The following is a 25,552-nucleotide window of genomic DNA, read 5'->3' on the forward strand; positions in this document are numbered from 1 at the left end:
GTCAGCAGGACTGCATTACGCACGCAATGCCCACCAAACACATCGGCCCGCCCGCGGCACTGGCACACACAGTGGTTGTGTAAACAGTCCGCAGCCCTCTCTGTAATGTTTCTGCGGATACTTTTAACTTTTGTTATTTTTCTCCCTCTTGGTTCTTTTCCGCTGGGCTGCCTCTTAGGTTGTGTTATTTCATCTATGTCTTTATTTTGTGTTTTTGCCTTTGTTCTTTCTCTCACTCGCCCTCTCTCTCTCTCTCTCTCCCTCCCTCTCTTTCTCTCTCCCTCCCTCTCTCTCTCTCTCCCTCCCTCTCTCTCTCTCCCTCCCTCTCTCTCTCCCCTTCTCGTTTCTCTGTCAACTCTCTCTCCCTCTGTCAAGGGGGGCCCGAGCTGGGGCCCCCGCAAATGAAGCGAGCCTAACTTCCATTTCAGACTGCCAAGGATCGATATGAAGTGCTCAGCATCAGCCATGACGCTCCCTGCCTCGCCAACACAACCCCCACAGGGGAGGAGCAGGCAGGCAAATCAAACGCGCCTTAACTCCGAACACGTAAACATAGCTCACAGACTGCTGCTGCAATTCAGCTTTTTTTATAGCCCACGGATTTACTACATGGGTCGGGCGGCCAAACCATCACAGATGTATTAGGGTGCTTGGACACAGTGCAGTGGTTCGCACCACGTCTGGCCTGAGAAGGCGGTGGCGGAACAGCGAGAGCTCGCGGTCGTACAGTGCAGCAGGCAAAGGCGTGGATATGAGCAAAAGAAATAAAGTTCTCCAAATGAACCACAAATGGTGTACCGGAATCGTAGGGGGGAAACAACAGATGCACCACCAAACACACAAAAAACACCTCTACGCAACAGATGCAAAAACCGCAGCAGGCAAACGATAGAGAAAAAATGAATCAAACATGAGACGGCGTTGCCCGCCGTGAGATGCAGACAAAGGGGCCGGAAAGAAGAAGCCACTGGAAGCCGAGAAAAGCGCTACGGCTACGGTTTGCGGTACGGTGGAATCGGGGCGGAGCCCGGTTCGGGCTGTTACCTGGACAGGTGGCCACGCAGGCACTTTTCTGGACGTTCTGCCCCTCGCAGGACGTGCCTCCATTCAGCGGCGTGGGGTTGGTGCAGCTGCGACTCCTCTTCTGCCAGCCCCGCCCACACACGGCACTGCAGGACGACCACGTTGTCCACGTGGACCAGCCGCCGTTGACTGTCCGGCCCGCATCGGGGTAAGGGGGGGGGGTTGTGGAGGATAGAAGGGATGCGGAAAGGAGAAGGATGGGAGGGAGGGGTGGGAGGGGAGGGAGTCAGGGAGCGAGGGATGAAGTGGGGGGGGAGAGAGCAGCCAGGATTACCTGACATGCACCAAAGGAGAAGAGTCGTGCAGAGGGGGACCAGAGTGTGACCGATGCTGTGTGCTCTCTTTGTTGCACTGGTCTGGCTAGGTGGGCTTAAGGGGCAGCCCCATGCAGGAGGGGCTGTCTGGGCTTCATGACCCGCAACCGCTGGCTTCATAACAAGGCTCTGGACATTACACGGCCACCTGACATGTTGGAACTCAACATGTTAATGGCAAACGTCAGAGCCCCCCCTGCCAAGACATTGCGCTAACAGTGAAAGGACCTGGTCAGGAAAAGAAATATGCTTGGAGCCACTTTGTCAGTGGCCCAAGCTTGTGCTTTTCTTGAATAACAAAGCTATCAAGGTACGCCGCAATTAGAGCTATTCAAATCGTGCCCCCTACACAACCGAACCGCTGAGAATACAAAGTCCTTCGCATTTCATTCTTGACTCCCTCTCTTAAGTGCTCCTGAAATGATAGAGCTGGGAACAGGCAGTCACATTCAATTCCCGTATAGGGTTGACAGTAAAAGGCAATGCAGCTCAAACTGAGTTCCTGTTATAACAGCCTCACGCTGAACTGAATAGCCCCTCGCAGGGCAAAGCACTTTTGCCTTGAACCCTCGCCAGCCATCGGGGACATAATTGCTGTTGTACAACTGGATCATGGCAGGTGATTGCATCAAATCTAGCTCGTTCTAATCAACTCCTTCCTGTATTCACCACGGCGCCTGCCCCAGCCGCCGACCGACCAAGGGGTACTCCAAGTGTTGACTGGAACCGGCGGCGTGCCTCGATCTCTTGCTGTTCCTTGTTCTTCCTCTCCCATTCCCTCTCTTCTTCCTCTCCCATTCCCTCTCTCCCTCTCCCTCTCTCCCCATCTCTCTCTCTCTCTGCCCTCCCTCCTTCCCTCTCCCCCTCCTTCCCTCCCTCGCTCTCTCTCTCCCTCGCTCTCCCTCTCTCCCTCGCTCTCTCTCTCTCCCTCGCTCTCCCTCTCTCCCTCGCTCTCTCTCTCTCCCTCGCTCTCCCTCTCTCCCTCGCTCTCTCTCTCTCCCTCGCTCTCTCTCTCTCCCTCGCTCTCTTTCTCTCTCTCTTTGTCTTTCTCTTGCGCTCTCATTGCCGTGGCTGAATCATTTCCTTGCCCTCTCTATGCGATTGATTGCCCACCACAGCGAGGCAAATTGCCAGGCAACGCTGCCCCTGATTACCTCTTAGCACAGAGTGCAGTCACCAGCCGGGCCTTGTTAAAATGCATTTCTGCCCGCCTATTCCCTGAGCCCACTATAAGTAAGTGAGGTTATAATGATTTTCCATACCTAGAACTTCTGATGGCTAAAGATAGGCATTGTTGTTTTTTTTATCCTCAAGAACAGAGCGATGGTATACACATTATTGTATTTGAAAGAGCATTCCACCATTGAGTTATTTAAATTAACACTGCCAGGGTTTTACTTGTTTGTTATTTTGCCATGAATAGTGTGATTTAAAAAAAAAAAAGGTATTTTTGAACTCGCCTGCAATTTGTTTATCGTTTCTAAGGCTCCGAGATTGAAATTGAATAACAGGACTAAGAAGGTGACCAAGGGGGCGTTCTATGACTTCTATCTATTATCTACTATCTATTTCAGCTCCAGACTTCAAAATAACCAAACATCCACTTAGTATGCTCAGGGGATGTGTTGTTGTTGAAAAATAAGACCTCAGAAACTACATTATGTTTCCTCCACACTATGATACTGTATCCCCAAAAAACTTAGCTAAATGCAAGACACTGCACCCTAGCCATACTCCCATCGCCATATCACAGTTAAAACAGTGATATAGCTTAAGTAGTAAACGGCCATTGCCCACAGTATATATTTAGCCACAGATGATTTCATTACAGTACAATATTGCCCTCCATTTACGGCACTCAACTCGCAGGCACCTAAACGCCTTAATCGAATCACAGCCAACCCAGGGTCACAGCTTACACACCGTGCTTCGCTGTATAGCCCACACACTCGACGGTGCTTTCATCACTCCTTCTGAGGTGAGGGTCTCTCCGTTTCTCTTTAGCATGTACCCAGGAATTAAGGCAGGCAGTAATGTATGCACACCTAAGTAGTACTCGTGCCAAGGGAGGCCTCTGCGAGAGAAAATGTGCTGTTCCTTCGCATTTTAATAAAGGTCAGTGTGCTTATCAAGCCTAGTCATTATTTACAGTTTGCTGTTAATTCAATTCCTTGCCTCCCGTTGGCATCGCTACAAAGGAGGGGGAAAGAGATTGCTGATTGCTGATTTGAGGCTGCGGATGCAGTGTGTCAGTTTTGATTTGTGTCTTTGTCCGTGTCTTTGTCTCTCTGTGTGTGTGTGTGTGTGTGTGTGTGCGTCACCTGTAGCGTATTTTATTGAAGGTGATCATTATTTTTGCAATTTCTAATGCCCTCGTGTTTATCTAGCTAATCATTAGTGCATCACCGGAAAAGGTCTCCAGTAAGCGGCTCCACGTCGCAATGACAATTAGAGTTATCGGACGAGTGCTATGACATTTTCACTTAGCAAGGGAGAGGCACACCCAGGGTTTTCTGCAATGCATTCCCCGCCATCACCACCACCAGGACCACCATTACTACTTGGATTCACGAGTTAACACACGGGGTGCATTTCAAAACCTTTTCCTACATCCTGATTCCTATTGCTCACTCGCTATACCCTCATGGAGGTGTGAAGTGAAGTGAAGTTCAGTAAGTGGGCTAGCACCAGGAAAGGAGCTGTGTGGAAACGAGCCAGTAGAGCTGCAACGGCAACCGTTTATGATCTCGGCCAATCAGAGTCTTCAGGGAGGCTCTATGGGCATACGTCCCATCGTCAAATCTACGAAGCACTTCTGGTGAAGGGTACACTGATGTAGCCACGATCCGAAGCAGCTTCAGCCAGCTCGATTCTAAGACGCTTCTCTCACTTACTACGCATTAACATACTGGCTATAATGGCGCTAAAGGAGCATGTTTGGAGAATTTAGGACGCGAGGGGGCGAGCCGTACCACTATAGAAACGACTATTGGAATGCACCGAAGGTCACATGCAAGATACACAGAAACCCGACAACAGCTATACCTTTTGTTATTTCACGGTGGCATGCATCACTGCAGATCCTGGCTGCTGGAACGGGAACTTAGACTAGGTGGGGGCGAGAAGGTCACCTACCATAGACCACCACGGTGGCTGAGGGACTCTTGCGGCGGGCGACGATGTTCTTGGCGGCGCACGTGTAGTTGCCCGTGTCGGCCAGGCGCGCCTGCTTGATGATGAGGTTGTGGTCGGCGGTGACGAAGAAGTTGGGGTCGCTGGCCGGGTCCAACACGTCCTCGTTCCGCTGCCACTCCACCTGGTAAGGGGAGCACATATTAGTGTTTGACTACAGGTCAACACCTCCACTGCACACGTGCTGCCGGTTCCTCTCTCAGTAGCATTACCCAGCTTCCACAACAGTGCCCCGGATGTTAAATCCCTATTCTAACAGGGAAACATAACACACTTTTTGATGTAACCACCGCACAGACAAACACTTGGAGAAATCTGTTCTGTAGTGCTTTGTCCGTGGAGGAGCTGTCGCTCCTGTGTCGACTGAACAACCCCTACTCAAGCTGCAGGAGAGCGGCCATTTGATGATCAGGGCTAGTGAGGGCGCGCACTGCTCTCTGGAAACAATACAGCCTGGACCTTGTCCAGCCTTTTTTGTCAGCCTACACACTCAAAGCTTCCCTTGTCCTCTTCTCTCTTGGGCCGACGCCGTCGCAACAGGAACTTGTATTACTGCCGGTGAATGCAGTGACCTCACGCCATAGGGCTCTTTTTTTTGGTTTACAATCCTCCCTCCCCCCACCTACCAACAGCCTCCTATGGCGACCTTCACATGCTTGTGTTGTGCATTCTGTTTTGCTCTCTCCAGCTAGTCCCTTGTCCCCCAAACCCCACTGTCCCTGCATACGTTTTTACTATACTGTAGCTGTTGTGTATTCTGCAGGAGGTGGGAGGTGGGAGGTGTGTGTGTGTGTGTGTGTGTGTGTGTGTGTGTGTGTGTGTGTGTGTGTGTGTGTGTGTGTGTGTGTGTGTGTGTGTGTGTGTGTGCTAATGCCTGGCACGCTTTGTGTCACAACCGCTGGAGTGCTGAGTGTGTGAGCTTGTAACATGGGAGCGAGCGGCCGCACGTGGACCCAGTGGGAGCAGCTGGCCTTCACCTTGCTCTACATACAGACACCTCCGTCCTCGCCTCCGCAATGTACACACCCTTCTCTTCCAAGAGACACAATGTGTGCAGGGAGGAGGAGGGGGGATGGTATGGAGAAGTAGAAGGTAGAAAGGGGGAGGGAGGGAGGGGGAGAGAGAGAGCGAGAGCGAGAGAAAGAGAGAGAGAATGCTGTCCGGAGAGACCAAAGAGTGAATGAACGGAATGAGAGTAACAACGAAACAACAAGAGAAAGAAGGTGGTCAAGGAAAGAAAGTGCACAGGGGGAAGTGAAAAGGGAGAAAGGAGAGCGAGAGGGAGAACGGGTGAGGCAAATGGAGCCATTAATTATATATAGGCCTTTAGAGGTGCCAGCCCAGGAAAGAAGCCTCCGAGCTCCTTCTGAATGATGTGATGAGACAACGTGATGTATGGCTTTTCAGCGATGTAAAAAGGATAATAAATCAATAAGCGGGAATAATTAAAAGCGCCATTTATCTGTCCGTGCCGTGTATGTGCGTGCATGCATGGGTATATGAGTGCGTGCGTGTATTTCCCCCTGTTGAAGGCTTTTAGTCCACATTAGACCCAACCATTTTATTTATTTATTTTTCCCTTTTGTTTTGATGTCTGACGTGAGAATGAGAACGAAGGGCAAAGGTACGCGAGACATGCACCTATAAATAACTGGCTACCTTTCAGTTGAGCGCTCTCTCTCTCTCTCTCTCTCTCTCTCTCTCTCTCTCTCTCTCTCTCTCTCTCTCTCTCTCTCTCTCTCTCTCTCTCTCTCTCTCTCTCTCTCTCTCTCTCTCTCTCTCTCTCTCTCTCTCTCTCTCTCTCTCTCTCTCTCACCTCAGGCGGAGGCACCCCTTCGGGAGGATGGCATCGCAACAACACCTCCTGGTCCAGAGTCACCTCCTTCCCCTGGGGCTCCTCTTCAAAGTTCTTCCGCAGGTCTGCAGCGGCGCAGGAGATGGTCATGGAAAAAAAAGAAAAAAGAAAAAAGAAAACACACAAAATAAGATAATAAAAAATATACACAACAGATCTATCGCGATATAAAAAAACATAAAGGACAAACCTAATCCGGCAGGAAATCTGGTGAGCGTCACGTGACACCCCAAGCATTAAACCAAACAGCTTATTTCGTTTATGCCGCAGCGGAAAGGCCTTGACATGGAAGCCTGTTGCACTCTGTGCTGCTAAATGAGTCCCAGAGGGGTCAGGGCCCGAGCGAGGCTGATTATTACAGACCTCTGTGCACACTCTCGCCTGGGCCCACACAGCAGCACCGGCTAAATCATGCTAAAGCCATGGCATTACTACTAACCCCCACCCCCATCCCCTGCTGTGCAACATACACATGAAGACAGACTAATGCACATGCATAATACCTGAACACCCACATACACACTCACACACTCAATGCGTATGGATACACACACAAACACACACACACACAATGCGTATGGATACAGACTAACACACAAACACACAATGCGTGTGCCCACATACACACAATATGAACACACACGCATACATGATGCGTGCACACACACACATTCACACACAGCTCGGTCCACTTTCCCATCCCCACAATCCGCAAGCCCCGTTGGGAGAGGGCCTGGGAGGAACCACAGGAAGTAACCAAGCCCTGAAGAGCGCAGACAAAGGTGGCTGCAAGCCCGCCTGAATGCACTCACTCTCACTCCAGCGTGATCCGTGGCTTTGGTCTCACATCACTGTGACGAGAAAAACATGGACTGCCAGTGTAGACCCCCTCTCTCCCTAGCTGCATGCACACTAAAAGCAGTGAAATCCCCAAATGTATATTATTTTGGTTGATGGCGAAAAAAAAAAGAAAAGATATATAAAGAATGAACACATAGTACACATGACAGGCATGTACATGTCAAGAATTTACACATACACGATGTGTTAATAAATAAATGAACCAGAAATGGCTATTTGTATGCAATGTGTCCCGTGAGACCAACCCTATAAGAGGCATACAGGCTAAGAGTTAACCTGGAGGAGATGAGAGTCAGGTCTACAGTATGGACTTGGTGTGTAGTAGCAGTGTGATGTATATCCTACAACAACTAATAGTATTATTGGGAATCTAGTGGCCGAGGAAATGTCTGCGGGCCCCCTGTTGTATTCCATAAACACATGTTGGTGTCATGGCGGCTAATACCAAAGGGGGCATTACGGCGCCGTGTGGAACACTTTGTGATATTCACTGAAGGCGATCTAACGGGACTGGAGGACACTTAATAAGGCCTAGAAGCCTAGAGGGCTGGAATGGATTTGTGCATGTGTGCACCTCCAGATTCACAGATGTCCTCTGTTAGAGCGCGCGTGCGCGTGTGTGTGTGTGTTCATAGATTAAACACATGCGTGTCCTTATCTCACATCTTACTGACTTTGTTGAGCTCAAACAAGGTTGGATAATGAGTGTGTATTTTGAAAACGCCTGGCACTTCTCAAAGACAGCACTGCATAAAGGCCTGTCTGGAATAATGCATATTTATGTTTGAATTAATAGAGTGAGCAGTGAAAAAAAAAAGAAGCTCAGATTTAAAATGGCTTCTTCTAATAAAGTTTTCGAGGCAGCAGCAAAGGGTGCATCTGTGTTCCCAAGACAGATTTACGATGGCTGCGCGGCTATAAATTTCAAACCCGTCTTCATTTCAGATATTTTCATCATAGGGATCATTGCTGGCTGTACTGTATCTGGTGAGAAATATGCTCATGAATACCCAAATTGACTGCTGCACTTTCTTTTTTTGACTTTGCGTCCAAACAGATGTATTACTCTTTCCCTGTCCTTTTTTATTCTCTCTCAAGTGACATCTCGGGAGCATGATTTCATAACGCTGTGATCTTTGTAATAAGCCGTGTGTCATGAATGATAATGGTGTCGCTTTCTCTTTTTTAGCCAGCCCCCCCCAAGACTTCAACCTGAAAAGGCATGATATCCATCTACCTCCCCCAATAGGCAGATTCATGCGGTAGTAGACAAACACAATGTACTGTTGTTGTTGCTGATAATTACAGTGTACTGTGTTGAAGCCTCACTTACAGGCGATCCTGATAAAGGCTTTCTGGCTCTTCTGAGTTCCCGTGGTACTCCACGCCACGCACTGGCACCAGTACTCATCCAGCCCGAACACCTTCTCCACCTGCTGCCGGGTGATGTCGATCTTCACCTGCATGATGGGAAGGGCTGGACAAAAACAGAGACGAAAAAGGACGATTAACGTCAAACAGAGAGAGAGAGCAGTTCTCCGTCGGGAGAGCTGTGAGGTTAAAAGTCATCTCGAAAGGAAAAGTGTTTAATTCTGTCAATGTGAGGGGAAGAAACAAGTGCCATGGATACTTTAAAGGATCCGGTCGTGATAAAGAAAAAGGGAGCGGGAAATAAGAAGTGGTGTTGGAATATCAAGCAGGCAGACCATAATCGAATCTAAACAGGGTGCTTGTTAACTCGGGAGAGTGACACGCAGGGCCCAAAAGCAGCTCGCTGTAATTTGGGGGGGCGGCGAAAAAGCAACAGTTTAAACCATGGTCTCAGGCGCAGTCATTTGGCGAATAAAGGGAAAGCACTAAACACACTTACAAACAAACAGGGGGACTCATCCAGAACCACTTTCCCCCCCTTCACTGTATATTATTTCCAAACCAAATGATACTCGCGCGACACAGCGCCACGCGCGACTAAATAGCCTTTTTCCGAGATGAAAGTGAGGGTCTTTTATAGAGGACCTTCCACAAAGAAAGATTAACCAGTTACCCCGGAAGGGAAGGAAAGAGTAAAAAAACATTCTGCTGCCTTAACCCAACACAAGGTCGCCATTTTTATTCCTAACTCACTGTATAACTGTTGTTTCCATTGTTGTTTAAAAGTGCCCACACACAGCCTAGCATCCGAGGACGTATATCCCCCCGTTTCGGCCCAGAGATTATAGCTTTATCTCTCTGCATCACAACGCCTCGTAGAGATGTTTCCATGGCAGCGGCACACATACGGCAGTAGTTCACATTGTAAACGTATAGCCGGCGAGCGGTAACCTTTGCACATCGTGCACGGCGAGGACAAATCTCCATTGTAACTTTTAGGCGTGACTCATGAGCTCCACTACTTTATAATGGATTATTCATTGTCAAAGTACGCTACTCTTTTTATTCGACCATAATCTGATAACCCGTTTCTCAATAGCAGAGATTATACCAATTTCATACTTTCCTTTTACAATTTATAATATACGCACACACACACACACACACACACTAAATGGAAATATAATAACATAATATAAAAAATATAACCTCAGCTATTGTCAGTTTGTTATCAGTTCTTGTTTAGTAAAGTTAACGCTGAAAACTTGAACTTTGCAGCAGCACCATCCATGTAGGCGTTTTTCTCCTTCTGTTACTCCCTAAAACCTTCTAAATCAAACAGGGAATGAGTAAGTCAGACGGATTGTCTGACGATCTAACACAGAGCAAAGATAAACATCCACACGTCTGCTTAGGAACCTCACCTAAAGTGCTGTTCAATGTGGAAAACCTTCTGACAATATATCTATTACGCGACGAGAACTTTTTTATTTTTAAGCCTACCCGCCAACGCCTCGAGCCCTGCAATGAATATGCATCTTTTATCGACAGCATTCGCCTGAACTTGCCGGCACCAAAGTAAACAGACGCACAAAGAAGGGCATATGCAACACAAAATCATTGAGGGATTATCTGTATCTTTTTTGTTACTATTTACTCTTGAGGCCCAATGATGTTCCTCCTAAAAAATGGCTTTCAACTGAAAGGATGAGGCCATCCATTTTGTTTTTTCCCTTAATGTGTTTGGAGAAGCTTTCCTTTTACTGAAATCCACCACGCAATCACTTCATGTTCATCTTTTGGATCAAGTATAGCAAATGTCGCTGAGGAAATAAACATTTAAACCATAAAAAAACGTCTCTTTGCTCATCCCCAGACCGACAGACCTCTTCCGACTGCTTCTATGATACTGATACAGAACTAAAACATCCCCCGTTCCATGTCTATGGGGGCATTTGGCCTGACATGTGGAGCCCACGCCCGCTTTAAACACAACATCTATCTGGTTTAAGTACAGGGGATACATACGTGAGAGGCATCCGCCATGGTTGAGAATCAGACCTGATCCCTCGCCTTAATATAATCCTCTGTGACTTCATAGCCAGGCTTAGAGAGCGCTGCTCTGCGCTAGCTCCCGTTAGCTTCGCTGCAGGGCCTTCAGTAGACTGACGTTGACCTCTGTGCATGTGACACAGAGGACACACAACAGTAAGAGGTACTATACACACACACACACACACACACACTGCTGTAAGAGGTACTACACACACATACACAACTGTAAGAGGTTCTACACACACACACACACTGGTAAGGAGGTACTACACACACACACACACACACACACACACACACACACACACACACACAGTGTCTTAAGGTCTCAGTCGTGAGTGGTACTACAGCCGATATTTACTCAAAAACATTTGTTGACACTCGCTGTACTCTTATCTATACATCGGCCCACGCCTCTTCCATTGGCCGCTGAATCCCCCAAAATGGCAGTTAGGAAACAGGCAGAAGGTATATGTTGTGTTCTATAAATATGATGGATTCATTTAAGCCAAATAGAAGTATTTTTGTGAGTCGTTTATGCGAGGCAAGGTGTGTTTATGTCTATATGGGGCCCGATTCTAGCCGGCACTGGTGATATTGTCGGTCCCGCGGGAAAAGAGAGTTTGTCAAAGCTGCCAAAGACAGGTGCCGGGTTTTGACAGGTTTTTTTCTGCCCTCATGACAGTTTCCCCGAGCACAATGAGTTAGTCGGAATCAGTGACAGTGGTGACATCAGAACTGCGATACAGCAAAATGTACCGAATAGTCTTCGACCCTGAAAACGGAACCCACTAATCACCATCCAGTGGATAATTTGCATGATATTAAAACATCTCTTTGGCTACTTTTATAAATCAGGGTGATGGAGGATGCATCCCTCCTGATACACTTTCAAAATGAAAAATTTTTTTGGAGGTTAAACAATTTTCACAAATGGCTGTCGTAGACACGCTAATAGCTAACAACTAATGCAATAACACAAACAGGAACCAATGTAAGCACATTTTATTTTTTAAGTGACTAGCTCTTGAGCAGAGGCAGCCACGAGCTGCACTCTGAGCATTAATAAAACTGTGTGCTGTCAGCCCCCTTTCTCTACAGTGGTACGTTATGGTACATAGGTGAGGTAAAAACACAAATCGAAAAAGATAAATAGAAACAAATGAAAATAACCACCAAAATTGGATTTATAAATAAAAACAATAAACATATTTATTAATGTATTTATTTATAGTTTGCAAATTTTAACTCTAGGGGGAACGCCATGGCAGATTAGCATTCATATAAATGTAAATAATGCGGTGGATTTGTTTTGGGAATGCTAAACCAAACATTTTGTTACAGCAGGTAAAGGCGTTCCAGGAATAGCAGAATTTTTCGGGGGGAATGAAGATCCACAGAGAGATGTAAAGCATGAACAACAGGAATCAGAGGTGAGAAATACCAAGACATCCAATTTGAAGCCTAGGTAATTGCATTCAGCTTGCTTATCTCTTCCTGTCTCCATAATTACCTGTTTTCTTTGTCAGCAACACAAACCTGTAAACCGGCTTTGAGTGAGTCACTCCACTGTCCAATTTCACTCCAATTAATAAGTGAGACAAAACAATCTCATCAGCGTCTCCTTCATGGAGAAAACAGAAGGAGCCTGCAGCTAGCCCAGGGTGCAAACATAGCTATCTTTTCTGTTTTCATCCAAAGAGTTAGGAGTTTTGGTGTTGTTTCGAGTACATATAACATTCTAGCTTTGTTCGAGCACTATGACCTCTGTTCTTACGACCGGTACGTATTGACTCAAATAAAAAGAAACCTCTCACTTCCTGACCCAAATGACCGTCAAGCCGAAATGGATGCTCCAAAGGAAAAGAAAAAAACAGGGCTGATATTGTATGACGGATGGCATTCAGACGCAAGCAAATGTACTCACCCATTAAAGCTAAATAGTGAGCCTGCAGTTACTACAGGGTGTTATATAATAATTAAACCATGACATGAATCTCCCCGCAGTTAGTTTGATATACAGTCCGTTTAAGAATCATTGCCCGTCCCCAGGCGCTATGAATCCCGGTGAAAAATTTAAACATGTGATTAAATTACTGACACCACTATAAATTCTGAACATAGTTGTAAGCCCTGTGTTTTTAAATGGAGGGGCGATAGCAGGTGGGCGGAGAGAGTCCCCGTCCCCGGAGGACCATGACCCCGCGGAAGTTGATAGTAGTCAGAGCCTAAATGTGTAGGAATGTGAATCAAATTCAGGAAAATGTGTATGTTCACACTCCAAGGAGGCATGCTCACGGGCTTACATAGGCAAGGCCTCTTCCTCCACACGCACACGCACGCTTGTCTGCGCACAAGGACACACACACACACACACACACACACACACACACACACACACACACACACACACACACACACACACACACACACACACACACACACACACACACACACACACACACACACACACACACACAGAAATCTCTCCGTCTCACCCACTCAGCCCGCGGTAAGGAGGGTGAAGTCATCGTGAGTGAGTGGAGATGCTCAGCATGGAGGCGTCTCGCGTCAATCACTAGTGTGTGTGGGCGAGCTTTAGTGAGCTGTAGTGAGTGGGGCGGCATACACAGCCCACGGGAAACAACAGCCGTGGACGACGCCTCGGAGAGGGGGGGTCTACAGGGTGCAGGTGCAGCAAACACACAAACATGTTGCAGAGCTTTTGATAGCAGTGTCCATCTCTCTCCCCCTCCCTCCCTCTCTCCCTCTCGCTGTCCTCAGTGTCTCTCTCTAACTCTCTCTCTCTCTCTCTCTCTCTGTCTCCAATTCAGGATGGAATAGCAGGAAAAGAAAGAGGAGGAGGGATAGAGAAGGAGGAAAGATGGATGGCGGTGAGATGAATAAATAGTGGGAAACAGGCGCAGTGCCCTTCTGGCGAAAAGATCCCCTTTGTTGTCAAAGTGTACAGCAGGTTGAATAAAGTTTTGTGTTTACCGCTGTTCCTTTCCTTCCTTGGATGGGGCAGAATGAGGCCGTCAATCACATATGGGATTTCAATTTAAACGTGTGAACGGAACACAATCGCCATCTACAAACACACTCAGAGAGCTGGTTCTCATTTCTGTAACACTCATTGTATTTTGGTTTTGTTTGACTCTGGGTGCATGTGTATGTATATATATATATATATATATATATATATATATATATATATATCTGTGTGTGTGTGTGTGTGAGTCTTAGTTCATGTGTGTTTGTCTTTGTTATTGTGTTGTTTGTGTGTGTAGGTGTGTTTGTGTGTGCATGCGTTTGTGTCTGTCTTTGATTGTATGTTTGTGTGGGTGTGTTTGTGTGTGCATGTGCGGTGTCTGTCTTTGATTGCACGTGTGTTTGTGTGTGTGTGTCTTCCTTCTTTGTGTGTGTGTGTGTGGGGGGGGTCTTTCGTATGTGTGTTTGTGTCTTCCTTCTTTGTGTGTGTGTGTGTGGGGGGGGTCTTTCGTATGTGTGTGTGTGTGTGAGTGTGTGTTTGTGTGTCCTTCTGTGTGTGTGTCTTTCTCGTGTGTGTGTGTGTCTTTCTCGTGTGTGTGTGTGTGTGTGTGTGTGTGTGTGTGTGTGTGTGTGTGTGTGTGTGTGTGTGTGTGTGTGTGTGTGTGTGTGTGTGTGTGTGTGTGTGTGTGTGCGCGCGTTTGAGTGTGTGTGGGTGTGACAGATGAATCTCCTCAAGTGCCAATGGGCTGAGCAGCGGCGAGGGCAAACATCATCGGACTCAATCCCGGCCGAGTCGATATTGGGCCGGGCGAAGCGCGGGACTCCATTCCTCGCCCCCGCACTCTTGTTTTCGCAGCCGCTGACCTCAATTCCGTCGGGGTCATTTGCTTATCAAAAGGCGGAGACTGTAACGTGCGGCCACCCTTTTTTTTTCGGAGTGTGTGTTCATTGTGGTCGAGGAGGGAAATTCAATTAGGGCTGCATCCCCGGCGCGCGTGCGTGGCCGGGGGATTCATCAGCGACTACCCTGGGATTAGGGGTGGTGGAGGGAGGAGGCACAGGCCGATAGAAGAGGAGGTTTTCACACACACACACACACGTCGGTAGCAAAGACATCACAGACACAGAGGGTGGGATTTGAGGAGCCACTGTCCGGGAAAGGCTGTGTGCCCCCCCCCCCCCTCATTCCCCCCCATTGTACCTGATGACATAAATGTCATTATCGGCAGCCACTGCAAAATGGCCGCCGTTTCCTTTCACCGGAGGTGGGAAGGGACAACAAAAGGACTTTGCTGCTAAGCCCCTTTCCGCCCAGTCGAGGGCCTAGTGAGGTGAAGCCACACACTGTGAACTGGGTTCTTTCAGCCCCCACCCCGCCAACCCATCTCCCCCCCTCCCTCAGAAAAACAACAGTGATAGAGCCTCGGAGCGAAAGTTATTGAAGGGAAAAGAAGCTAAAGAAACAAAAAAAGAAAAGATGTTAATAATGTCCCTGAAGGGGCGAAGCAACCAATCTCAGGTAGAGGTGAGAACTCCGGGAGGGCGGGGGGGGGGGGGCTTAAGGCCAACGGCCAAATCCCTGCAGCTCATCAAGGCCTGCGACTGCATCAAAGCTTGCCCTCTCGCCAACTTTCATTACCATGTAGAGTGGGTGTTGCCGGTTGATGGGCGGGGAAGAAGGCTGCTGCTCGTCACACGCAGACACCCCATGCGTGGACACTGATACTGCCTGAAGGAGGGGGGGGGGGGGGGGGGGGGGGTTGATGTGTATGATGTCCCTGACCGGGGACAATGGACCATGTGGCCTTCTGAGTGACGCATGGCTCCCTTAATACAGAGAGAGGGAGGGAGGAAGAGGGGGAGAAATGAGGAGAGGGAGAGGGTGGGAAGGGAGGGGGCTGAGGGACAGACAGAAAGAGTAAAAGAGAGCAAAGAAAGGATGAGAGAGAAACAGCAAGAGAGGCCGAGAGAGAGAGGCCGAGGCCGCGAGAGAGGGGGGGAAAGAGAGAGAGAGAGAGAGGGGGGGAAAGAGAGAGAGAGAGAGAGAGAGAGAGAGAGAGAGAGAGAGAGAGAGAGAGAGAGAGAGAGAGAGAGAGAGAGAGAGAGAGAGAGAGAGAGAGAGAGAGAGAGAGAGAGAGAGAGAGAGAGAAATAACATCCGAGCCGATCATTTAAAGAAGGAAACCGAAGAGGCGCCATGGATATCCAAACAAAAAAAAGCGGCGCCCGGAAGGATACAGAGGCGTGTCCCCGCCACGGGGCTGCGGCTGAGTCAGTAGGACAGGGTTCTGGGTCAAGGCCCCGCCGCCGGTTACGACCAGGCTCCTGAAGTGCCTCCCCTTTGATTGAGCTGTCCATTCTGCACAATGAGTAAGAGCGGGGCCAGGGCCCCTGCCGCAACGGTGCGAACGCCGTTACAGATTATTCATGGCTGACAAACAGGCGCTGGGGGAGCGCACCAATCAATCTGCCCCCCCCCCCCCCTCTCTCAGTCCAATGCCACTCCAAGGAGCCGTCGGAGGGCATGGGCGCTTCTTCACTCCACTTTAAAACACGAAACACGCAAACGGTAAAAGAAAAGAAAAAAACATTTGAGATTCCGATTTTTTTTTTTATCTCACGGACCGACGAAAGTGCATTATGTGTTTTACCGTCTCCCCTTGGGTTCATGGCACCGCTGTGGGTGTTTGTTTGTCTGTTTCCATAGCAGCCCATTCCAGCCGTCCTTGAGCGGAGGCCGGATTTGGGGGCCGCGGCGAGTTCAAACCCATCCACCAACCGATTGTCACTTACTAAAAAGTGGATTGCGTCATCTTTTATGGCTGCCCAATGTCACAGGGGGGTGGGAGGGGTCCGGGGGGGTGGGGGGGGGGGGGGGATGGGGGGGGTCAAGGGATTAATCTAACAAAGCAGCGAGCCGCACGCTACGCCAATTTGCTGCCAGCCTATGACGAGTGGGGCTCGGGGGCAGATAGAATATCGTTGTCTTTTTACGATTCTTGTTGTCGTAAATAATCACAATTTACACATTTTGGCATCTCCCTCTTGGGGGTGAGATCTTTGCGAGGGGGAGAACAGAGCCGGTATGTTTAGTCGCTCTCTCGCTGCACGCCATCCCGCGCACACCGGATCTCTCACGAGGATGCGACGCATACAGAAATAATACTCCCATTGTATATTCCGTAGTGCAGGTGTTCGCACACGGCGAGACGTGATAATGAATTGATTTACAGAACTCTCCGCCGCACAAAGCGGGCGCGCGTAAACAGACATCAGAGAGGGAAGGCGAGCGAACCAAATGAGTTTTGCATTTTATTTGGAACACAGAGAGCCGGGTCACCACTCACTAATTATCGGACGGGTATTGATCGCATTAAATGAAGATTAATGCAAAGCACTGGCTTTTCCATTCGCGTGGCCGCATAATTAGTTTGCCTAACCTTTCAACGTGTACACACAGCTCTCTTTTTTTTCCCCCCTCTACCTCTTCTTTTTTTTTTTTCAATTTCTTTCTTCAACCGTTGTGATTCATCACGTTGCCCTCATTGTAATTACTCTCCAGACATCCTGACCCCCCCCCCCCGTCCCTTCCAATCCCGCCCCCACACCCCCAAACACGACGGCATGCGCCGAAACGTTCCCGGATTAGCGCGGCGGCGTTCCCACGTCGTGCCCGGGCGCCTATACTTATCCTTTATCTCCCGTGCACACCTTGTCCGACACTCAAACGAGAACATCATCAGAGGTGACGGCCTTGGGCGCGCGGAGCTCGCCTCCACTGCGCTCCCGCCGAGCGGATCTGATCCAGCGTTAGCTCCAGAGAGACGCGATTGTCTCGCTAGCTAGCGAGGGTGTCTCTCCACCCCCACTGTGTGACATGGCTTTGGGCGTCAAAGTAAATAAGGAAAGACTGCCTCAGGTGAGACAGCTTTGCTGCCATATTGTCAGCGCCTGCTCCCTGCCATCCAAATTGCATTTATTTTATTTTTTTATTTTACCACCCAATCCCCCTTTTTGCGAGCTCCCGTTGCCATTTTGGGCCAGTGGCCAGACGCATTGACTGGATTTGAAGAAGAGTATTCATTTATTTATGGTAATCCAATGAAGGTGTGTGGGGGCGAATGTAAATATCCAGCGCCACAACAACAGTGTTAGGTAAACTGCTAGAGGGATCACGGAGGCTGTGAAATCTTTCTAAATCCGTCAACAGTTTTGTTGCTGCTCTTTTTGGGCTTTGCAATCGCAATTCGGATCTGCAGTGTATTTTTTATGACCTGTATGAAATTAATCACGGGGAAGTAAAGTTAAATTTGAGTTAAGATAAACTTTATAAAGTCTTAAGCAAAAGAGGTAGTTGCAATAAGAAGTATTCTTTACTCATACATTTGATTAATACTAATTACACAAAATAATAATTAATGTATTAAGGATTACGTCTTTAGTGTTTTTGATGGAGAGAATAAATCCTCTGAAGAAACGCAGGCTTTGTTCCAGCCTTAAAGATCAAGACAGAACAAATTAAAACACAATCAAACAATTAAAAGTGAAAAAAACTAGTCCCCAATACCACAAGTAGCAAAGTGCTCCTTCAGTGGTTACAAGGTGCATCAACGAGAAAAGCTAAGAATTACTTTGGCCATGTGGTTTGAAATGAGCTGTGATGGAAATACTTTACTTGCACCGTGGAAACAGTTTCCGCTCCCTCACCTCTCCTAGTCTCATAGTAGCCTACCCAGAAGATGATAACAAGCACCCTGTCCTTTGATCAAACTCTCTGGGCATGTCTTAGTGTTTGTGTCTGAGAGTGTGTGCATTTGTGCCTGCAATGTGTGCATGTGTGTGTTTGTGCTTGTGATTGTTTGTGTTCTTGATTAATGCAGTGTTATGTATTGACAATGAAATTATGCTGCACTATAAAATATGCTTACAAGAGGCTATACTAATATTTTTGCATTCCATTATACAATCCACAACCCCCTTTTGCTTTGCAGCACCATAACTCGAAAACATAAACTTATTTTCTATTCAGCATTTTACAAGACTTTTTAGACACAATTTATCTGCTTGTTGGAAAATAAAATAAAAACACCCTTATTAAATTAGACCTGACCATGAAAGATATCTAGTTAATGATTAATAAGTGATGAGCATGCACAAGGATTTTGGAAAACTTGTGTATAAAATGCCTACATTGAATATCTCTTTGGGCCCGGAGACACACCGCATTACTGTCAGCAACTCCTGTCAGTAGTTCCTCTGCCAATCAAAGCCATCTCCCAGGACTACTTGGCTGTCAGACCGCTCACTAGACCTCAAGCTTCCACTATTTTTAAACGAATTTGAGCGGAGCAGGTGTTGATTGACAACAAAACGCTCTCTCTCTCCCTCTCTCTCTCTCTCTCCCCCTCTCCCTCTCCCCCCTCTCTCTCTCTCTCCCCCCCTCTCTCTCTTTCTTCTCTCCTCTCTCATGACATTCGCTGCCATCGTTTCAGAGGCTCAGAGAGAGGTGATTTATAAGGTGAACTCACATTTACGGCACATTGCTGTACAATGTGTTCTGTTTCCTTGCCGTCTGAAGCAGGAGGGTAGGAATGGGTTACAGTTGGGGGTTCTTATTTTCTTTCTCCATTTTGGATCTTGTCAGTGTTCGAAGGGAGGATTAATTCAGCCTGGGAAATGTAGTTCTCCACCCTCAACAGTTTTTTGTGAAGGCGGAGATGAGATGGCGGGCGTGGGGTTCATGTGATTGCAGGCTACGTAACGAAGGGCAACTCTTTTGTTCCCACAAACGTTTTGGTGACTGCTGGATGTCAAAATCATTGAAAAAACATATCAAGATTGGCATACGCTATGTTATTACTTTTGTTATATTAAATTACATATACTCTTTATGCCAACATTATTATCATTATTAAATTGTCATGAACACATAAATGTTTCCTCTGCTTTGGGTTTTCTTCTGCTTACAGTAGGATTTTAATTCAAAATGCTCTCTTGGCCATAAGCCAACCGACGATGGAGTGTTTCACACCCTCATTCATCCACTCACTCGCTCATTATCGACTACAGTGGCTACTGGCTATCCATCTTGAAAGGAATCCTGGGAAGCCCGATGTGTAGACTAGCCTGGAACACCATGGCACACAGAACTTCTGATATACTCAAAGTATGTCCAAGAAAATGTAATTATGCTATTATTATACAATTAAATAGTTATAGTCAAAAATAATACAATTAAAAATTAATCCTAGAACATAGATTCTAGTGTTTATCATTTTGAATTTACCATGAATGTTATGCAGTTGGCCATAAGCCATGTCCTGATATGACCACATTACCATTCAGCTCTGAATATGCATTCATTATACGGTCCATTTAATGCTTTATTTCTTACAGCACTTAATCAAGGTATAGTATGACTCTCTCTCCTCTACTCTACAACCTTTACCTTTCATTTTTGACAAACATTCTTGCCTTACCTTGAGGGTTTTTCGGAGAAAGGGTAAAGAAAATCTATCCGCACAAAAGGCTTATGAAGTGGTATCTACGGTCGACAGCAGTCAATACGGTCAAACTGTTCAGATACAAGCCGAGTGAGTCCTTCAAAGTCATCGTTGTCTTTTACATAAATAGGAATTAAATGGACACTTGAGGATTATACATGATGAATATAGCCTGACCATATCGCTCGGCAACCAGAGCACAATCGTCAAAGAGACCGTTCGCTCTTCAACTGACCTGTGAAGAATAGGAAGACAACTCCATTTCCTACATCCACAACAAAAGCATCAACAATAACAACAAGAAAGACAAAATGGAAATAGTTTCAGAGCTCCACTGATAATACCTATCCATCTCATTCATTTGAAGAGATATATAAAAGAAAACGGGGCATGTTTCCGACAATTGGGTGAAACCAACCATAACTCTCAGACTTTTGCGTGCATTTCAACCTTGTGCTGGGAGCGGGCTTGTAGAAAAATGACCAATGTACAATGACTTCAGAGGACCCGGGGAGAAGGCTGGCGGGCAGATATGTTTTGGTGGGAGGACAAGAGGCGGCACGTGTGGGAGACTGGAACTCCAGCGTTGTTGTTTGACAAATGGCCATTATCGCCTTAACCACTTTTTGTTCCCCTAATTGCAGTTCATTTTAATAATTGTATTACTCCTGCGAGTATGGACTGGTGTTCGAAAAAAAGAAAATCTACCGGAGGGAATCTAGTTTGGCTCCAAGAGAAGCTTGTGTCTGAGTGCCTTTGTGTGAATAAGAACACGAATAGGAATACAGCTCGTGATGTTCTGATTTCTGACAGATTCTCTTTTTCGACTGCCATTGAAGCACACGCAGCATTCACAAGGACAGCCAATAGCAGACTTCAATTAAATCCTCTTTAACTCTGTTCTCACTCTTAACGTCGCTCACCCCATTGTGGTATGTTTCAAAATAAGCTGTGAACACACACGCGCGCACACATGCACACACGCACACACACAGGCATTTGATTACTCTGACCAAACCAGGAACTCTAATGGAACACTTTGGCAGATGTACCACCGGAACGATTCACCTTGCCATCTGTTTTTGGGCTGCCTCGACGCCAAATCTTTCCCCTCTCGACCCGCAAGGGACAGGATGAAATACAAGTCCCATCATAGAGAAGCGGCTAATAATGTATTATCAATTAGTCCCTCACCCTCCCCCTTGCTATTGATCGATGCTTAGCAGGTGGTACCGGCCCATTTGGTTCCTTTAGGACTTTGGTCCTATTGGCTCTTGTTTAAATTGTGCTTGGATTGTTCTCCCCCATCCTGTTACAGATCAGGTTGGATCTTTAATAGGTTGCCTGCCTTGATGACCTGCACGGCCATTAGAAGGACAAACCCTAACCCTTACCTAAGGACCCATAACCTCCATCCCTAAAGCCTACCACCTCCAGATCTGCGTACATACCTGCTAGAGGTACATATGAGGATGGAGACCGAGATCAACTGTGAAGGTAAAGAAAATGCGTCCATGCGTCACTGTGTTCTGTCTCAGCATGCACACACTCATGTGACCTTTGGAGGTCATACAGGAATAAAAAAAATAAAGAAATTGTTAGCCTCGATTTCCAGTCTCTCTTGTGACACTTTGGCGGCACACGCCTACAATTTGGGAAGGCCAAGTCGGTAGTGGCGTGTGAGCTATGGGCGGATTGATCTTGACAAGAGTTGAAAGGCGGAATGTGCAGCTTGGTCCGATGGCTGAGTGCCACATGCTATCCGAATACAGACGAAAGCGAGGACGCTAAACCTGTAAAAGCAGCCCATCGGGTCAGACTACTAGTATGGTAATCAAATGAAAAGTTGTGTATATATATACTCACTATATATAACTAAAACACTAACAATAACGACATCAAGAACAATAATGTTATTAATAAAAGTAATATTATTCATTCATTAGGACAGAAAAGGTAGAGCAAAGTCCCAATCGGAAAATAACTGGAGGGGAACCGCATGAGGAGGAAGGGAGGGAGGGGGGCGGGACAAAGAGAAGGAGAGCGCTTATTGGCTCAAGTAAATACCGTGGATAAGCACTGACACATTCAAATAAAAGGTTAGACATATTCCCCGCTAAGCCTGGCTTAGCAGAAAGGAATCAGCCCTTGCATCAAAAACTAATTAGGACATCACGTGAAGAGCCCTCCTTTGTCTCGTCAATACAGGATATGCATATTTTATACAGATGAAACTTTAAACCTCCCCCCACCCCCATGACACAGTACTAGTTATAAATATAAATTAATGGATTTATTTTTTAAATATCACATCTTCATATAAATTCCAAGTGCAGAATGGGAAGGGGACCTTCTGGCAATAAACCCCGCAGGAGTCACAATGAGAGCTTTGGGGTCACGGGTAATATATCCCTTTACACATAGAGATATTAAATCTAATACTAAAGGGCCTCTAAATACCGTTTTTTATTATCAAACCGATTTGGCACCCAAGGCCTTATGCAAGCCATCCGCCCAGACTACATGGCAGATGCTTACCTCCCAAATCTCTCATTCAGATCTCTGCAGCTCTGTATTGTTGTGGCATTGTCGACCACCTTTTTAATCAATAAAAACAATATAATCTCTCCCCATCTTTATAAAGCACTTGCAAGGGGCTTTTATTGAAAGGGGGGGATCTGAAAATGCATATATTTTCCACCTGAGTGGCTTTTGGTGCAGCGGGGACAATGCAGCGCGGGGATCAAAATTGTTCCCATCAAGGCTGGCGGATGAAATGCAAATACAATCAAATCAGGCCTGCCTATACAACCGTTCTCTCCTCCCCCAAATGTCAATCTCACCTCCGCCTCATCATGTGTTCTGATGAGAAATCATAGTGAGGAGCATGGCCTAATCTATGCAAACACACTGTCCGCATTGATTTGCTGAGATGGGATATGTCTTTATTAGAAGCCAGCCATGCGTCTTCATTTTCCGCTTCTATAAAAGGGACAATCGGTGGGGGAGGGCGGGCGGGTGAAGAGAGAGAGCTGCCGTGTCGTGCCGAAGAAAAGGGTTGAGGGAACTGGAGGGCGGGGGGAGGGGGGGGGGGGGGGGGGGTGAACAAGTGCTAGTACATCTGAAGAAGCCGCAGTCGCACGATTGAGATAAGTTACTGAGGACGGCTAGCGAGCGCCGATAGACTCTCAGGAGCGGGTCGATATTGGACATTGATATGAGGAGAGGAAGGACACACTGCGACACATAGGCTCTCTGTGTGCCGTCAAATGCTAGCTCTCCAGGCTAGGAGTGAGAGCAAGAGAGTGCAGTGGCGTTTGGGGGGGGGGGTAAGGGGTGGAGGCGGGGGTGTAAAAGCTAGCAGACAAAAAACAGACAGGTGTCGATAACCTGGGCGGGGGGTTGGGAGAGGTTGAGACAGAAGGAGAGAGAGCGAGAGAGAGAGAACACTAGAACACTCTCAGCGCGGCTGCTGGATGTCCTTTTGTCTTGTGTGCACTAAAACAGCTTCAATAAATAGACTTGTCTGATGAATGCCGAGGTCACGTCTGGTCCCTATGGTGATCGACCTCGCAAGGTGTTCCACCGGCCCGGTCTTCCAGCAGTGCTTCTCTCTACCTTGGGAACCAACCTGCATTTCAGACGCGGCTTAATTAATAATTTAGGGCCCCTTCAGTTACTTTGACGTGCGCCTGTGTTTTGCACGAGAGGATGAAAATGCAGAGCTGGCTTTGCAGTGACAGAGCGGATCAGTCAATCTCAGGGAAGCGAGTGACTCAAATGTCAAATTTGAGTTGAGGCACGTTGAGGCTTGTGAAAGGGCTTTAGAGGTTATTGTTATTGAGTTTGCACGTCGATAACGGGCAATAAGCTAGCTTGCATCGTATACGAGACACGACTGTAAGAGTAAGACTGTAAGACTGCAGTAATATCGAGCGATAAATGCTCATTTATTTATGTATTAAGGCAGGTTCCTGGTGGGCACACATAACCAGATGAATAAACAAGGTGTGTATCATTGCCATGCCACTCAATCATCAAGCAGTGCGCAAAACAAAAGCAACCGGCTTTCCATCTATTTCAATTTGCGTTTGAGTGTTCCATTGCTAATGTTATATCGCTGTGATTGGGAAAGAAAGGAAAAGACAAGATATAATCTGCCGCACTTGAATCTTCATTTACACAACAAAGGAGCACGGATCCTTGATGCGAATCACAGGGAGCATCGCCAGCCAATGGGATGTCTGGAGAACCCCCATGAGCCTCTTGACTCGCGTAAGCTGGTCACATGGGCCCATGGTATTTACATCTATCTTGCGCTTTGAATAAATGCACTTCGGCCGGCTCTGACTACAGAGCCCGGGTGGAATCAGCAAGGCCTTTGCTGATAAGGAATGTGCCTACAGGAAAATGAGGGGGCCATTTCCAAGAGGTTATTTGGAGGAGTGCTTTTCACGGTCTCAAAGTGTAGAAATTGTCAATACGTTTTTTGTCAACTTGTGATGACTTCTACCTTCTTAGTGGCAGGAGGCTGATATCGGCCCCGGCTTTCGCTGCGTTGAAAGTCCTCGGTTGCTTGGCAACAGTTAAGAGTTTAGAGTCCACTGTGACTGTGACAGGCAGGGTGCCAGGCCAGCTTGACGGTGGGTTATGTGCATGTCTTGCACGTATGCAACAACACACGTGCGTGCGCAAAAGGCCGCTCGCGTTCACCGCAGATGTGACGAGGCACGTCTCAGATACTTTTGTCAAACAGATCAGTCGTAATAGTCCCGGGTAAATGTGCCATCTCCTACATAGCCGTGGTGCGGGGGGGTTCGGGGGTTGGGGGCGGGGGAGATTACAGGAGTCTGTGAGCCATCGCTCCGGGTAGCGCTGGCATCAAACAGCAGCGGGAGCTTCAGAGACCGACTAGGGACCCCGTGCAACCCCCTGTCTGCAGACATGCAACTGCCCTTCATCCTCCCGGCACTAGGGTTTGCATCCATTCGTCATCATTCATCATCATCCTCATCGCCATCCAGGCTGACCACATTGTAGATACTGACTTTGCCGTTATGCGAGGGAGATTTAAGATGGAGTTTCGGGTGTTGTGGGGGCGAGAAGGCCACGCCCAGCAAGGGGTGCTTCTCCCTGAACATGTCCGTAACGCATGCAGCCTGTATCAGGGTGAACCCAATGCTGCAGGCATCGTCATCTAATTGTGGAGGGGTGTGGGGGGTGAGGGGAACACTGTGCGTGTAATGTCATGTTGCAATGAACCGTAGCCTTGAAGGTGCACTCCAGGTGCAAGCTATTATTATTGATTCTTTATTGACAAAAAACAAA

The 25,552-nt window shown here is 47.4% G+C and overlaps 1 protein-coding gene across 2 annotated transcripts in view; it reads right to left on the reverse strand.

The window, feature by feature from the left end:
• Positions 1 to 25,552, reverse strand: part of unc5a (unc-5 netrin receptor A) — a 123,451-nt gene that overhangs the window by 41,752 nt on the left and 56,147 nt on the right. The window contains exons 3-6 of one of the 2 annotated variants that reach the window (XM_030367459.1): positions 8,639 to 8,782; positions 6,406 to 6,509; positions 4,533 to 4,713; positions 1,045 to 1,212 (exon numbers count right to left, since the gene is read on the reverse strand). In XM_030367459.1, coding sequence (XP_030223319.1) covers positions 1,045 to 1,212; positions 4,533 to 4,713; positions 6,406 to 6,509; positions 8,639 to 8,782 — 597 coding nt within the window. The remainder of the gene's footprint in view (positions 1 to 1,044; positions 1,213 to 4,532; positions 4,714 to 6,405; positions 6,510 to 8,638; positions 8,783 to 25,552) is intronic. The other variant, XM_030367461.1, reaches the window with a different exon arrangement.

Source organism: Gadus morhua, chromosome 10 (genome assembly GCF_902167405.1).
Source record: "Gadus morhua chromosome 10, gadMor3.0, whole genome shotgun sequence".
In the NCBI taxonomy this organism is placed as follows: Eukaryota; Metazoa; Chordata; class Actinopteri; order Gadiformes; family Gadidae; genus Gadus; species Gadus morhua.